The 13,954-nt window shown below is 38.8% G+C and overlaps 1 protein-coding gene across 1 annotated transcript in view; it reads right to left on the reverse strand.

The window, feature by feature from the left end:
- Nucleotides 1-13,954, reverse strand: part of POLA1 (DNA polymerase alpha 1, catalytic subunit) — a 290,758-nt gene that overhangs the window by 51,371 nt on the left and 225,433 nt on the right. The window contains exon 36 of the mRNA XM_078065178.1: nucleotides 12,987-13,083. Within this exon, the coding sequence (XP_077921304.1) occupies nucleotides 12,987-13,083 (97 nt within the window). The remainder of the gene's footprint in view (nucleotides 1-12,986; nucleotides 13,084-13,954) is intronic.

Genomic DNA, 13,954 nt, shown 5'->3' on the forward strand with positions numbered 1-13,954 from the left:
AGCTGTTTAGAGGGTGAATACATGAATAAGAAAAGGATCACAAGTATTATTATGTCTAAAGCAGGACCCAGGTCTTGCTTACACTGTGCCCTTTACATATCACACAAGGCAGAGGCGCAGCAACACTCACTGAACGAATCTTGGGGATGGGGTATGAAGAAGAGACAAACAGAGAAAACCAGACTCTAGTTTTATGATCCTATTTGTGAGTTTGGTTTTACAATAATTTCTTAAAACAACCAAAGCACACAAGTGTCTAAAATTAGCCAGCAAACCTATCTTTTTGTGAGCACAGCTGATTAAAGCCTTAAGCTCTAAGGGATGGTGCTAAGGCTAGCAGGGCTCACAGACCAACGGGAAGAAGGTTTCCCAGGGCCTTTACATGGGCAGAATGCAATCAAAGTTAATTCACAACTGAGCTCAGTGGCAGGCTACTAATTCCATCTAGTCACTGTCCTATCGGCCACAAGGTAAGAGAATGCTGATGGATGTGAATAAATTCATAACAACTATAGGAAGAAGTCCTCTAAGAATGAGTCAAATTGATGATGGGTTTTCCCTGTTAGAGGGGTAGCAAACACCTATTATATGGACACGATAGTACAGCCTAAAATTATACATGAGCACTGACTAATCACGTGCGAATCAACACCAGATCTGGGCCTGGGGCTACTGGGTAACTGAAGCCATCACAAGGACACAATTAAAATTCAAAAGTTAGGGTTGCTTCCCTTTGATAATGATGAAAAATTTAAAGAATTACAGAGGGTAATGAAAACATATGCCAGTTTATACAAAAAGAAAGCAAAGCAAAACAAAACAAAACAACCCAGTCAATTTAAACATTAAGTCTGTTTAAAAATTAAATCTGCACTGTAGTCAGAAAGTCAAAGACTAAGCAGAAACACTTAACTTTTAACCATTAAAGACTATTCTGGTATGGCACATGCAACTGGTAAAAACCAAAATCAAAGCAAAAGACTAAGAAGATGCAGGAGAGGTAATTCCTATCTCAATGGAGGGAGCATAAGCACTTCTGAGAAGAAAGGTTACCACAACTGAGTCAAGACAATTAAGAAATGATGGAGACATTAAATTCAGGGCTAGGTCAATGAGCAAAGATACCCAAGAGGAAAAGAGTATGCAATTTGTTTTAAAGATTTTATTTATTTATTTGACAGAGAGAGAGCACAAGCAGGGGGAGCAGCAGGCAGAGGGAGAAGCAGGCTCCCCGCTGAGCAGAGAGCCCGACGTGGGGCTCGATCCCAGGACCCGGGGATCATGACTCAAGCTGAAGGCAGATGCTTAACCAACTGAGCCACACAAGCGCCCCTGAAATTTATTTTTTTTTTAAAGATTTTATTTATTTATTTATTTGAGAGAGAGAGTGAGCGAGCAGAGGAGGAACAGAGGGAGAGGGACAAGTAGACTCCGTGCTGAGTGCGGAGCCCGAGGTGGGGCTCAATCCCACAACCCTGAGATCAGGACCTGAGCTGAAATCAAGAGTCAGACGCTTAACTGACTGAGCCACCCAGGCACCCCAAGGGTATGCAATTTAAAAATAATCCCAGACTATTAGAGAAAAATACAAGTCAGAACAAATCTACTTAAATCCCAAATATCTCTGAGAGTATGAGACAATTATGGATAACTATATATCCTCTAATTTACTTGAAGCAACTGGGGCTGGTTTTTTTTTTTTAATCTCTTCACTTTTAAAAAAAAAGTCACATTACAAATTTGAGCTGGTATAAAAAGGACACAAAGTCAGCAACTGATAAAACCACAGAGTGCTTCTTTAGAAATATTTAAGAAAAAAAAAGGAATGTCATCTGCTTCTAAGACTACAGACCTTTTAATGTTGAAGGTTGCATTTTTAAAAGAAGTAACTGATTATACATTGTAAGTAGCTGATCCAATACATTTCCGGTGAAAAGCACTAATTTTGAGGGGAAAATTGAGTATAACTATATCTAACCCCAACTGCTTTAAGTCATGTTATAACAGATTATTATAGATGTTACACAAATACTGATAATTTAATATTCCTGAAACTTATAGTACATTTTATCATGATACTTAAAGGATCTACTTTCTTCTCTGCCATGAGTATTATAAGCCCTTTCTCCTAATTAATCTGCAATTAATTCAACCAACCTCCAATTAGTCTTCTACAACATTACCCTACTTAGACAATAAAGACATCTCTAGACTGGGTTTTAAACCTGGGCTAAAACAGACTTCTATAGACCAAAAATGGTTCTGGGATTTCTCTTTGTAGTGTAATTTAGATGTCATATCTAATTTGCTGTCATGACTATTGTTTCACTGTGCAATTTGTATGTCGCTTTGAATGGTAAAGGCATCATAGGTTTACTGAATTAAACCTTCTGTCTTTATTTAGGGTCTGATGTTACATGTTTGTGGGTATATGTTTATGTCTCAAAAGGTGCTTTTGACATCAAGCAGTGGTAGAAAAAGATTATGCTCTTTCGATATGTTTTCTCCTATCTCGGTAAATATAAACACAAATTGGAAAAAAAACCCTCTTCAAACTAAAGAAACAGTTTTAAATAATAATGACATTATTATTATTTTGCCTTGAAAGACAGATGTCGCTAAATAAGCCATTCACATTAAGGAATTACAGAAGGTCTGGCTGTTTGGTAATCTAAATTCCTTGATTCTCAATTCTATTAATCAATTCTTTCCTAAGAAAAAAACTGCCCTTTTCATTGACAGTTTTTGTGATACCTACCTCAAACATAAGATGTTATTTTTATAACTCCATAATCACAAAGAAATTCAAATGCTCCCTGGCTTTAACTCCTAAGGAACAAAGGCCATCTTACTTATATCACAATACTCAGCTTTGTGTTGGTCTGTAATTGTCCTTCTTGTCCTGGCCTCTGCATTCAAGTTTTAAACTAAAGTCAGGACTAAGATTAAACATGGAAAGCCTTCCAGTAGACCACTGGAATAGCCTTTTAAATAATTTTTAGTGCATGAAATTTCATAAAGTTTTTACTAGATAATTACACTTCCTGATTTTGTAATTAGTGGAAGTACATGCAATTACATAATAATTATGATAGTAATTACGTAATTAAGATGTATAATTATGTAGTAAAAAACATCATGGAAATAAAACCATCTACTGTGTAAGCACAATACATTTTAAAAGTAAATTCGCTAGCTCAACTGTTTAAAAATACTTTTCTTCAAAATAAAGTGATTAGCTCACATTATGGTCTAACTGCCTGAAATTGTTCAATATTTTTTCCTTCATTGGTGATAGAAGTATATTTTTAAAAAGTACACGAGAAAAATCTTACCGGGTTTTCCCTACCCTCAGCACCCAAAAAATGACAATGTTTTGCAAATGAGGACCATCAACCACAGAACTATCACATAGACACTGCAACATCGGTGCCCACCTTTGCACTGCTATACTTATTACTACAAAAGGGACAAGAAGCCTGCCCACTGAAAAGATGTAACAGGAAAGGATTTTATAAAACTAATAATGTATCTGTTATCACAGCATGTCTGTAAGTCCATTCGTACATAAAAGTGCAAAACGTTAAATGTCTATTTACAGAAATGGGCTCAAAGAAAAGGAACGTTATCAGAATCTGCAAGTTTGCTGCTAAAATATATGGCAACTTTCATATAATACTTTAGCTATCCTAAAGAAGATGACAGAAAATGTACAGAGACAAGACACATCCACTTACAGGCAAAGCAACTATGGTGACAATTTCCTGGAAAATGTAGTTTCTCTTCTGTCACATTGCAAAGTCATGTTTAGTTAAAAAACAAAACAAAAACTAAATAGGCAGTACTGAGAGAGAAGAACAAAGCAGTATGAAACTCCATGCTGCCACCGGAAAATTATCAATGTTGTCATTCTTGTACTGAGCATAAAAATCGAACAGAAAAGTCAGCAACACAAGGAAAAGTAAATGCCAAAGTAAATTTCATAGTAGCAAAATATAAGAAATAGAATCTTGTTTTCAAGCCAAAAAAAATTCTAGTCCAATGCTTTGAAGTCTTTGCAAATGTGTTAGACCAATGTCGTAATGAGGCCCAGGATGTGGCGGCTGGGTGCCTGCCACTCCGGGCACATCCAGAACGGCCCTGGGATGCAGGGGGGGGGAGAACTGCATTCCTGTTCTCTCTTTTACAAGCCACTGATCCCAAGAAGCTGAAAGCCATTTTGAAAATCTTAACTGACTTTTCCTTTACTTTTCTTCTTACTTGGTTAAGAAGAAACAAAGCAGAAGAACTCAGGCTTCCTTGCTTTTTTGCCCCTTCTCCTGGCCCTTGTCAGGCCACTACATTTTTTAAGTTTAATTACAAAACGTATTTCAAGCGACCAGGCTGTCATGCCAATTCGACCGTAAACCTGGGTAGGCCTTCTGTAGTTTGCACACTTGTCATTTTAAAGCCTTGCCAAAAGTATGGACCTAACCAACGGGTGAATAAAACGGGAGTAGGCTTTAGTTATTAAGAGCGAAGAGTGTCTCCTATCAGTGCTTCTCCAACTTTAATGTGCCTAGGAATCACCTGGGAATCTTGTTAAAATGCAGATGCTGAAGCAGAAGGTCTGGGGAGGACCCGATATTTTGCATTTCTAACAAGCTCCCAGGTGATGCCTATGCTGCTGGTATACTGATCACATTGTGAATAACAAGGTCTTTGGTTTGACTTGGGAAAAAAATGCACAGAGAAAAAGCGGACTTGTGTTCTTCTGTATGGTATTTTCTCCCTCAACTGCTAAATTATTGGAATAATTATTTCAAGTTCTGTAAAACATTTATTTGTAAAATTTCAGTGTTTATAATTTGTTTCTTGCTAGATAATCAGTACATGCTCAGATTATATAATTTAGAAAGTATATACAAGTATAAAGGAGAATTACCTCCAATCCAACCAGAGATGACAACTGAACAATTTCAGTGTTTTTTACTAATTGTTCCACCTTGCATACAAGCTACAAATTAGTATCATAATGGTTGCTTAGTGTTGGACGTTAACATATTGTTAGTATTTCCCTAAATCATTAAAGATTAAAACTATATAATGTCTAGTAACATCAGCAACAACCCTCCTCAGAAGGTCAGGGTTATATGAACCACTTTTTCTATTATCAAAATTCTTTATGTGTTTCTACAATCACTTCATAATCATAAAAAGAGAGCTAACTATGTTCTCAATTGCCACATTAGTCTCCTATGATGAAAGTTCACTTCAACTAATTAAATGGATAGTTAAAAAAATAAGAAACCACCTCAGGTCATTTTTTTTTATTTGTAAGAAAATGAAACAAGGAAAATGGAGTTTGTAAGTTACCCATTTCAAATCTATTTTTCTAAAAAAAATTTTTCACAATTATAAAAAATATAATTTAAAGAAGGGTAGATTAGAGCTTAATTGACCTTCTTTCTCCTTTTATATGTATCTGGTAGGAGTGAATTGTTTTGTGTGTGCTTTACCTGTTATTAGTTATTAAAAGCAGAGAAAAGGTTCATTTCTAAAATTTGACAACAATTTTTTCAGGAGGATAACCCATGGGCTTAAAAAAGTGGTACAAGAAGAACTGGACCAGAGAGTCTCTCTGACAGTCTTCTTGCGAGGATTTAACAAAGGAAATTCTAAGACTGTCAACTGGCTTAGAGAGGACTCCAGGGGCTCTTTGCTACTTTTATTTCAGTACTTCCAGCAATAATAAAACTCTCCAGCTTTCACTTCAGCAGTTCAGGAAAATAGGGGAAATTCTCAACACTGAAAAGGGATCTGTCTTGAGACCCTCAGAAATCTCCAAATGCCCAAAGACATTAAAGCATATAATTTCTCTCATAGAACCCTAATTTTCTCACTAAAAAAAAAAAAAATTCACTTTTTTAGATTCCTTCACTTTTCAGTACTAGCTGTTGTCTCTCTTTTGGGTCTTCATTTTCTATAAAGTAATACAATTATTAGTACATTTCATGAGTGTAACTATTTAGCTGAGGGTGAGGAGAGAACAGGATTCTGGGGTAGTGTGGGTGAGGAGCAGTCAGGTTGGCTCACTTACTAGTTAAGTGACTTGACATTCTTTTGATTCAATTCAAATTTGGCATCAGCGAAATGAGAGACACAATGTACTTGTCTTCAGTATAACTTGCAAAGAGCTGAAACGACAGATACTAAATCTGAAAACGTCTAAGGAACTTCAGTTACATTAATTTACAGCACACTTGAGTCAAGCCAAGCAATATAGGAAGATCTAAAATTTTTAATGCACATTGCCCTCCATTCATGGAGAGAATTACCTCCTAGGACTAACTGCTCCAATATCCTTGAAACTGCTTGTGTGGTCTTATTTTCTACTAAAAATTCATTCAGTGAAAATTTAGTGGGCTGGCCCCAAACGGCAAAGTTCAGATAAGCAAGATACAACCCTCTGCCTCAATGAACTCAGTGGAAGAGAAAGTCAAATAAAACAATTCAGGGTAAGTCCTGTGAGAAGGGCACTTAAAGGGTGCGCTGGGAATGTAAAGGAAGGAAGCCTGTATTACAGAACTCAATTTCTTCATCAATATAATGGGGGACAATCCACTGCCACCTCACGGGGTTATTGTGAGGACCGTGAGAAGGGAAGTGAGTGAAATTTCACCTCACTGACAGGAGTGAAGAAGCAGAGCAACCTTGACAGGCACTGCTTGGTGGGCTGTGGTCGCCCACATCCTTTGGCAAGAAACAGGGGTGACCTGAAGAATGGTCCTTCTAGGCCTAAAGAGACTCCATTGAGAAACTGGGCTTCCTGACAAATGCTTTTCATAAGGCTAAGGTTACAGCACCATCTTTTTGCTAACCTTTATACTTTAGCTTCAATTCCTTTCTTCAACAGAGTCCTAAAACCTGGTGTTTCAATTCTGACAGAGAGAAACACAACATGTTGAAAGAGGTTTGTGGAAAAATTCACCAAGAAGACCATCCGTTACTGGCTGCATTGTGTCCCACCTCCCACCAAATAATACTGGGGGCAGGGTGGTGGTGGTTGAAGTCCTAACTCCCGGTACCTCAAAATGTGACTATAGTTGGAGATAGGGTCTTTAAAGAAGTAATTATGTTAAAATGAAGTCACCAGGGCAGTCCCTAAACCAATAGGACTTGTGTCCTTGTAAGAAAAGATTAGGACACATGCCTACAGAGGGAAGACCATGTGAAGACAGGGAGAAGATGGCCGCCTACAAACCATGGAGACGGGCCTCAAAAGAGAGCAACCCTGCCAACACCTTGATCTCAGAATTCTAGCCTCCAGAACTGGCAGGAAATATATTTCTATTATTTACGCCACCCAGTATGTGGTACCTTGTTGTGGCCGGCATTGCAGACTAATATAGCATCCTACTACAAACAGCTGACAGAGAGTAAGAGGAGATAAGCATCTGGGAAGAGAACAGGAACAGAAAAAGTTTTGTTTTGTTTTACGAATATGGTAAAATCAAACACTAAAGTTAAAAGGCAATTTGTGCTCAATAGAATAAAAAGAAAGGCCATAGACTGAGGGCAAATACTTGCAAAAGACACAATCTGATAAAGGACCATTATCCAAAATATACTAAGAACTCTCTTTTTTTTTAAGGGGGAGAGGGGCAGAGGGAGAGAGAGAAACTGAAGCAGGCTCCACGCCCAGCATGGAGTGTACCCAGGGGCACCGAAATATACAAAGAACTCTTATTTTTTTTCTTTTTTTTAAAATTTATTTGTCAGAGAGAGAGCACAAGCAGGGGGAACGGCAGGCAGAGGGAGAAGCAGGCTCCCCACTGAGCAAGGAGCCCAGTGCAGGACTCGATCCCAGGACCCCGGGATCATGACCCAAGCCAAAGGCAACCGCCCAACTGATTGAGCCACCCAGGCGTCCCCACAAAGAACTCTTAAAACACAACAATAAAAAAAAAAACCCAATTAAAACAAATGAGCCAAAGACACCTCACCGAAGATATACAAATGGCAAATAAACATATGAAAAGATGCTCCCCATCGTATGTCATCAGGGAAATGCAACTTAAAACAACAAGACACCAGGGCTCCTGGGTGGCTCAGTCGGTTAAGTGTCCAACTCTTGATTTCGGCTCAGGTCATGATCTCAGGTTGTGAGACCCCCTGTCAGCCTCCTCACTGGGCATGGCGCCTGCTTGGGATTCTCTCTCTCCCTCTCCCCCTCCCCCACCTCTCTATCTTAGGAAAAAAAAAAAAAGATTCTCTCCCTCCACCCTACCTCAAAAAACAAAAAACAAACAAAAAAAAAAACCCACAACGAGATCTATTAGGTTAGCCAAAATCTGGGACACTGACAACACTAAATGTTGGTGAGGATGTGGAGTAACAGGAACTCTCATTTACTGTCAGTGGGAATGCAAAATGGTAAGCCACTTTGGAAGTCAGTTTGTCAATTTCTTACAAAAGTAAACATACTCTTACCATATGAGCCATCAATCACACTCCTTGATATTTATTATTTACCCAAAGGAGTTGAAAACTTAAGTTCATATAAAAACCTACATATGAATGTTTATAGCAGCTTTATTCAGAAATGCTGAAACTTGGAAACCAATGCATCCTTCAGTAGGTGAATTGATACTTAAAATGTGGTACATCCTGGGGCGTCTGGGTGGCTCAGTTAGTTGGGCATCCGACTCTTGATTCTGGCTTGGGTCATGGCCTTGGGGTCGTGGGATCAAGCCCCGAATCAGGCTCTGTACTCAGCAGGGAGTGTGCTTGAAGATTCTCCCCCTCTGCCCCTCCCGCACTTGCGTTCTCTCTAATAAATAAATAAATCTTTTAAAAAAATTTAAAAATGTGGTACATCTAAATAACGGAATATTATTCAGCACTAAAAAGACAAGTCATGAAAGTTACATGAAAGTCAAGTCATGAAAAGACACAGAAGGTACTTAAAATGCATCTTACTAAATGGAAGAAGCCTATCTGAAAAGGCTACATACTATAGGATTCCAAATATATAATATTCTGGAAAAGGGAAAACTACAAAGACAGTAAAAAGATCAGTGCTTGCCAGGGGATAGTGGGGAAGAAGGGATAAATAGGGTGAGCACAGAGAAATTTAGGGCAGTGAAAGTACACTATGATACTACAATGGTGGATACATGTCATTATGGATTTGTCCAACAAATGTCCAATACCAAGAGTGAACCCTAAGGTAAACTGTGGACTGTAGATGATAATGCTGTGTCAATGTAGCTTCATCAATTGTAACAAATGTGCCACTCTGGTGGGGGATGTTGACAATGAGGGAAGCTGTGCCTGTATGGGAGCAGGGGAGGGGGTACATAGGAAATCTCTGTACCTTCCATTCAGTTTTGCTGTGAACCTAAAACTGCTCTAAAAAATAGTCTACTAAAAACAAAGGTGGTTCGTGGCTCCCTTTCTTTGCTTCCATAACAACCTGACCAGATTGGTGGTTTATCACACTTTGCTGCTGAATCTGTCTCCAATAGACTGTAAGCTCCTCCAGAGCAGGGAACCTTGGCCATCTTAGTTCCTTTGACATCTGGGATGGCACTCAACACATAAGTGAAAATATGTAATGTACTGTTTTTACCATTGCTGAATAAACAAAATTAAAAAGTTCAGGTGAGAAAACCCAGAGACTCTCTTTGCTCCGCAGACTTAATTTAGATAACTGGGACAAGATTTGAATGGATTCATATCTCCCCCAAACTGTTCACTTATCCCTACTCCAGCCAAGGCCCCATGGGATGAGGCAGTCAAATGGGACCATTATGTGATGCCATTGTGGAAATGGATTTTTACTTCATACATTGCCACTATGTTTCTCTAAAACTGCCTTTGGGTCTATTATGCCATCTGTGTAACATTCTGGAGCAGTTACAATAATAAAGCCAAAGTCCTACAGAAATAAGATTTTTAAAATGTTAGGTAGTTACAGTGAATATGCAGTAAACACTTCACCAAAGTGAATAACAGTCCTTTAGCATTTTAAAGGTAAGGAAAAATACCAAATGGGGTTAATTCACATTATGGACTAATGGTCTGTAAACCTTCGTTTGAAAGCAAAGCACAGGAAAAAGCTTTGACAAGAGCTACTTCTTACCATAAAAATAAACTTCTTTCAAATAATTTGTGATTTTTCCAAATGGCCAAGTTTCAAACAAAAATTAAACCACCATCCAGTTACAACCCTTAAAATATGGGCTTTTTTTAAAAAAAGATTTTATTTATTTGACAGAGAGAGACACAGCGAGAGAGGGAACACAAGCAGGGGGAGTGGGAGAGGGAGAAGCAGGCTTCCTGCTGAGCAGGGAGCCCGATGTGGGGCTCGATCCCAGGACCCTGGGATCATGACCTGAGCCGAAGGCAGACGCTTAACGACTGAGCCACCCAGGCGCCCCAAAATATGGGCTTTACAAAGGGAAATGGTAAAACAATCTTAGTCAAGGAAATGTTGCTAAGTACGGACAGTAAATACCTCACACGCCAAATCCAGGGCACTTGTTGACAGACAATACTTAAGACTCCATTCTCAATAATGTAACTGTGTGTAATGACGGTCACTCTTTCGCAAGACTTCTGATGTAACATCTATTGGTGTTCTGGCTTGGTCCAAACTGAATAAAAATATTTGCCACAGCTTTTCAATTCATTTTTTTTTGAGAGGGGAAGAGGGGCAGAGGGAGCAAGCGAGAGAGACAATCTTAAGCAGGCTCCCTGCTGAGCGCCGAGCCCAAAGCAGGGCTCAATCTCACCACCCTGAGATCATGACCCCAGCAGAAATCAAGAGTCAGACTTAACCAACTGAGCCCACCCAGGTGCCACACCCCAACTGACTCTTAAGGGGGAACTTATCAAATGTCACTTGTCAGTAAACCTCTGATCTTGGAATACAGATAAGCACGACCCAGAGTTTCAGTTTATATCCCCCTACTAACAAATACCCTAGTACCTCTTAATATTACTGAGTGATCTGAGAATGCCCTGAGCAGGTAAATTTCAACTAATCCACTCATTCCTAAAGTGCAACTCATGAATAGTAAATAAGAAGAAAGCTAAAAGGAAAAATAGTTTCATAGTTAAAATTCTCTAAATAAAATGAAAGGTTCTTGGAACATTTCATGAAGTTCATTCTGTGACACATACATTTAATATCTTTCTCTTAGTTTATTTTCTTTAGCCTTCTGACATGTGGAAGAACCTGTCAATAACTCACACATAGTGCCATTATGACCCTTAACTCCTGGACAGTGTACTTATTAGAAGCAAATGATAAAAAAAAAAAAACTATCCCAACTCTTAAACTTGTGAAATAGAACCACAGTAAATTGTGTGAGGGTACAGATACTGTCAATACTTCTCCCCTTTTGCCAAGCGAGAAGCTTCTAAGTAGCTATTTTATTCCCTCTTATTTTCTGGTAGAGCAATGTACACTCCTCTAAAAAACCAGAGTCTTTAGTGACTTTCCAGATCACTCCTACATGTCTCCAAGAGTCAAGAGACTTTTTGAAAACCGCTAATCATGAAAGACTGATTTAGCTGCCTCAGATAAGAATTTTGGAGATATCTGGAAGAGAAGTCCATCCCCTTGGAGTCTAAGATATCTAGGGAACAATCTGAAATGGCTAGATTCAGAAAGAAGTAAAGGGGGAGCAACTTTTAATATACTGATACCCAGAAAGAGGTAACAAACAGACAGAAACAATGTATTCATCAGAGAATCCGTACATAATTCTCTCAACTCATAATGCCTTTAAGGAAAGGCCCTTAAGGGTAAAAGAGAAAAAGCTATTAATGATACTGAAAATAAACATGGGCCAGACATGAGCCATGAACAGAAGTTAAGAAAAACTCAGTTATTAATGAAAAGAAGAAATTTTTCTTCACATTACATAAATTTTACTAATTCACTGAAAATATGCTGTAGCCCAAGTTCTTGGTGAACATCCAAAAACAAGAAACTAATATTTGGACCAACTCCTCCATCTGTCGGTAAACTGTTTTATATCCAAGGACAGCAAAACCAATTAAGTCAAGACCTTTAAAAAATAATTTTTAGCCTATCCTGTAGATGGAAAAAACTGGTCAATTATGACTAGAACTGAAAACAGTTAAGACCAAATCAAGGGCAGCGTGGAGATTCTTACGGGAGGAAATCCAGCAGTATTTTTAGGTTTCTGTCCTTAAGGTTACCTCCAGCCTTAATACTGACCAACAAGATGTTGAATTGATATTCACTGACAACATAAACACTCTGCAGGTAACTAATAAGAAAAATGTGGATATTTGCCTTTTTTGTTCTTTACACGTCATAGAAAAGTTGTCAATGTGATTTTCAGGTAGGAGAAAAAAAAAACATGCACTTGTCACGACATTTTCAAATACTTCGTTATGGAACAAAGCTTTTCCCAGACCCATTAAATTCCACAGTCCCTGCAAGTCCTGCGTGAGGGTTACGGGCAGCATCCAATCATCTGGGCGAAGGTGCAGATACGCTCTCTTAGGATGGAGTCAATAAATAACTCCACCCCATGCCTCTCTTTCAAAACGAACCTAGGCTTTTAGTGAACAGCAGAGACACACTCCAGCTCTATTTTTCTGTAGTAATGTCTGGTTTTTGTAGGTCCAACGATCACGTTGCCTATGCTTACTTTATTACAATTACTAAACTCTATAGAAAATAGCATTTTCAAAATATAGCATTTAAAGAGTCCTTTTTGTACTGTTCCTCCCCCAAAGCCCTGCTTTAATAGAGAACAATGTGAGACAGGCTGTGGGGACCAAAGCCGGGGATTCCTATACCACCGCCCCTCATGCAGGGGAAGCCTGTGTTCACAAGGGCCCCCACGGCCTGCTTCTGAGACAGCGGTGTGATGCTGCATGAACAGCCTGACAGTAGGTATGGCTTTTATGATGCAAATTTCCACTTTAAACTCAAAGGTAATTACAGTATTTTAACGTACCTTTCTCATGATCGGTAGTAAGTTTCTCCAGTGCACAGTCCGCATCAAAAATGTACCGGTAAAAGCACAGCTGGGTGTACAGGGACTTGTCAGAATACTGCAATAGAACAGAAAATAAATGAATACTACTACTGGCGAGGGGAGTGACGGAGATCACTCTCAGCAGAGTGTATTCCCTACTCTCAACTTCTATATCAAGCAGCTTTTTTTTTTTTAAGAAGGGGGTTGAATAAGAAGGAGAGAATCATACTAATGATTTGTCCCCCTCATATAGCATACATACCTTTCATAATTCAGAATAAATCCTGCCACTTCGATCATAGATTACTACTTGCGAAGCTGCAGACTGATTACCCCTGCTGTCAAAAAACTGATTTTGTCAAATTGCAAATTCCTATGCACCCTTGACAATTTGCACCGTTAATTGGGAAAAGTGGTACTGTGCTTCCTAACTGGGACCTGTCCGTGGTAGCAAGAAGTTAAACAATTTCTGAAAACCGTTTAACATATACTGCCATACTATGAGCCCAATTTTATGACTTGTGGTAGAAATCTATTGCCTTTGCCAGGGACTGGCTCAAAGACATGACATGGTAAATAAAGCATAGTCTCGAGGAACATCTTAACCACTTGTTCTGTGCTACTCCTAAGTGGGCAACGTATGACCTCTGAGAGATACTGGGGGAAATGAAATAACTGAGGTTTTTCATCCCACCCACGTCAAAACAAATGTTTAGTGACTTTGGCAAGTTCGAATTCAACATCATAGGAGATGTGCCCGAACTACTATTCATTCAGCAAACATATAAGGAACACTGATATTCCTGGGGTTATCTAGAGTCATTGTGTGTTCTCCTAAGCAACCGTACCTCACACTGTGCGGGAGCAAAAACACATGCAGCCAATTCAACAACCAAAGTAAGAATTATGTGCTGAATCGCATTCAAGTGCATTTCTCTTAATTTAAA

The sequence above is a fragment of the Halichoerus grypus genome, chromosome X (genome assembly GCF_964656455.1).
Source record: "Halichoerus grypus chromosome X, mHalGry1.hap1.1, whole genome shotgun sequence".
Lineage (NCBI taxonomy): Eukaryota > Metazoa > Chordata > Mammalia > Carnivora > Phocidae > Halichoerus > Halichoerus grypus.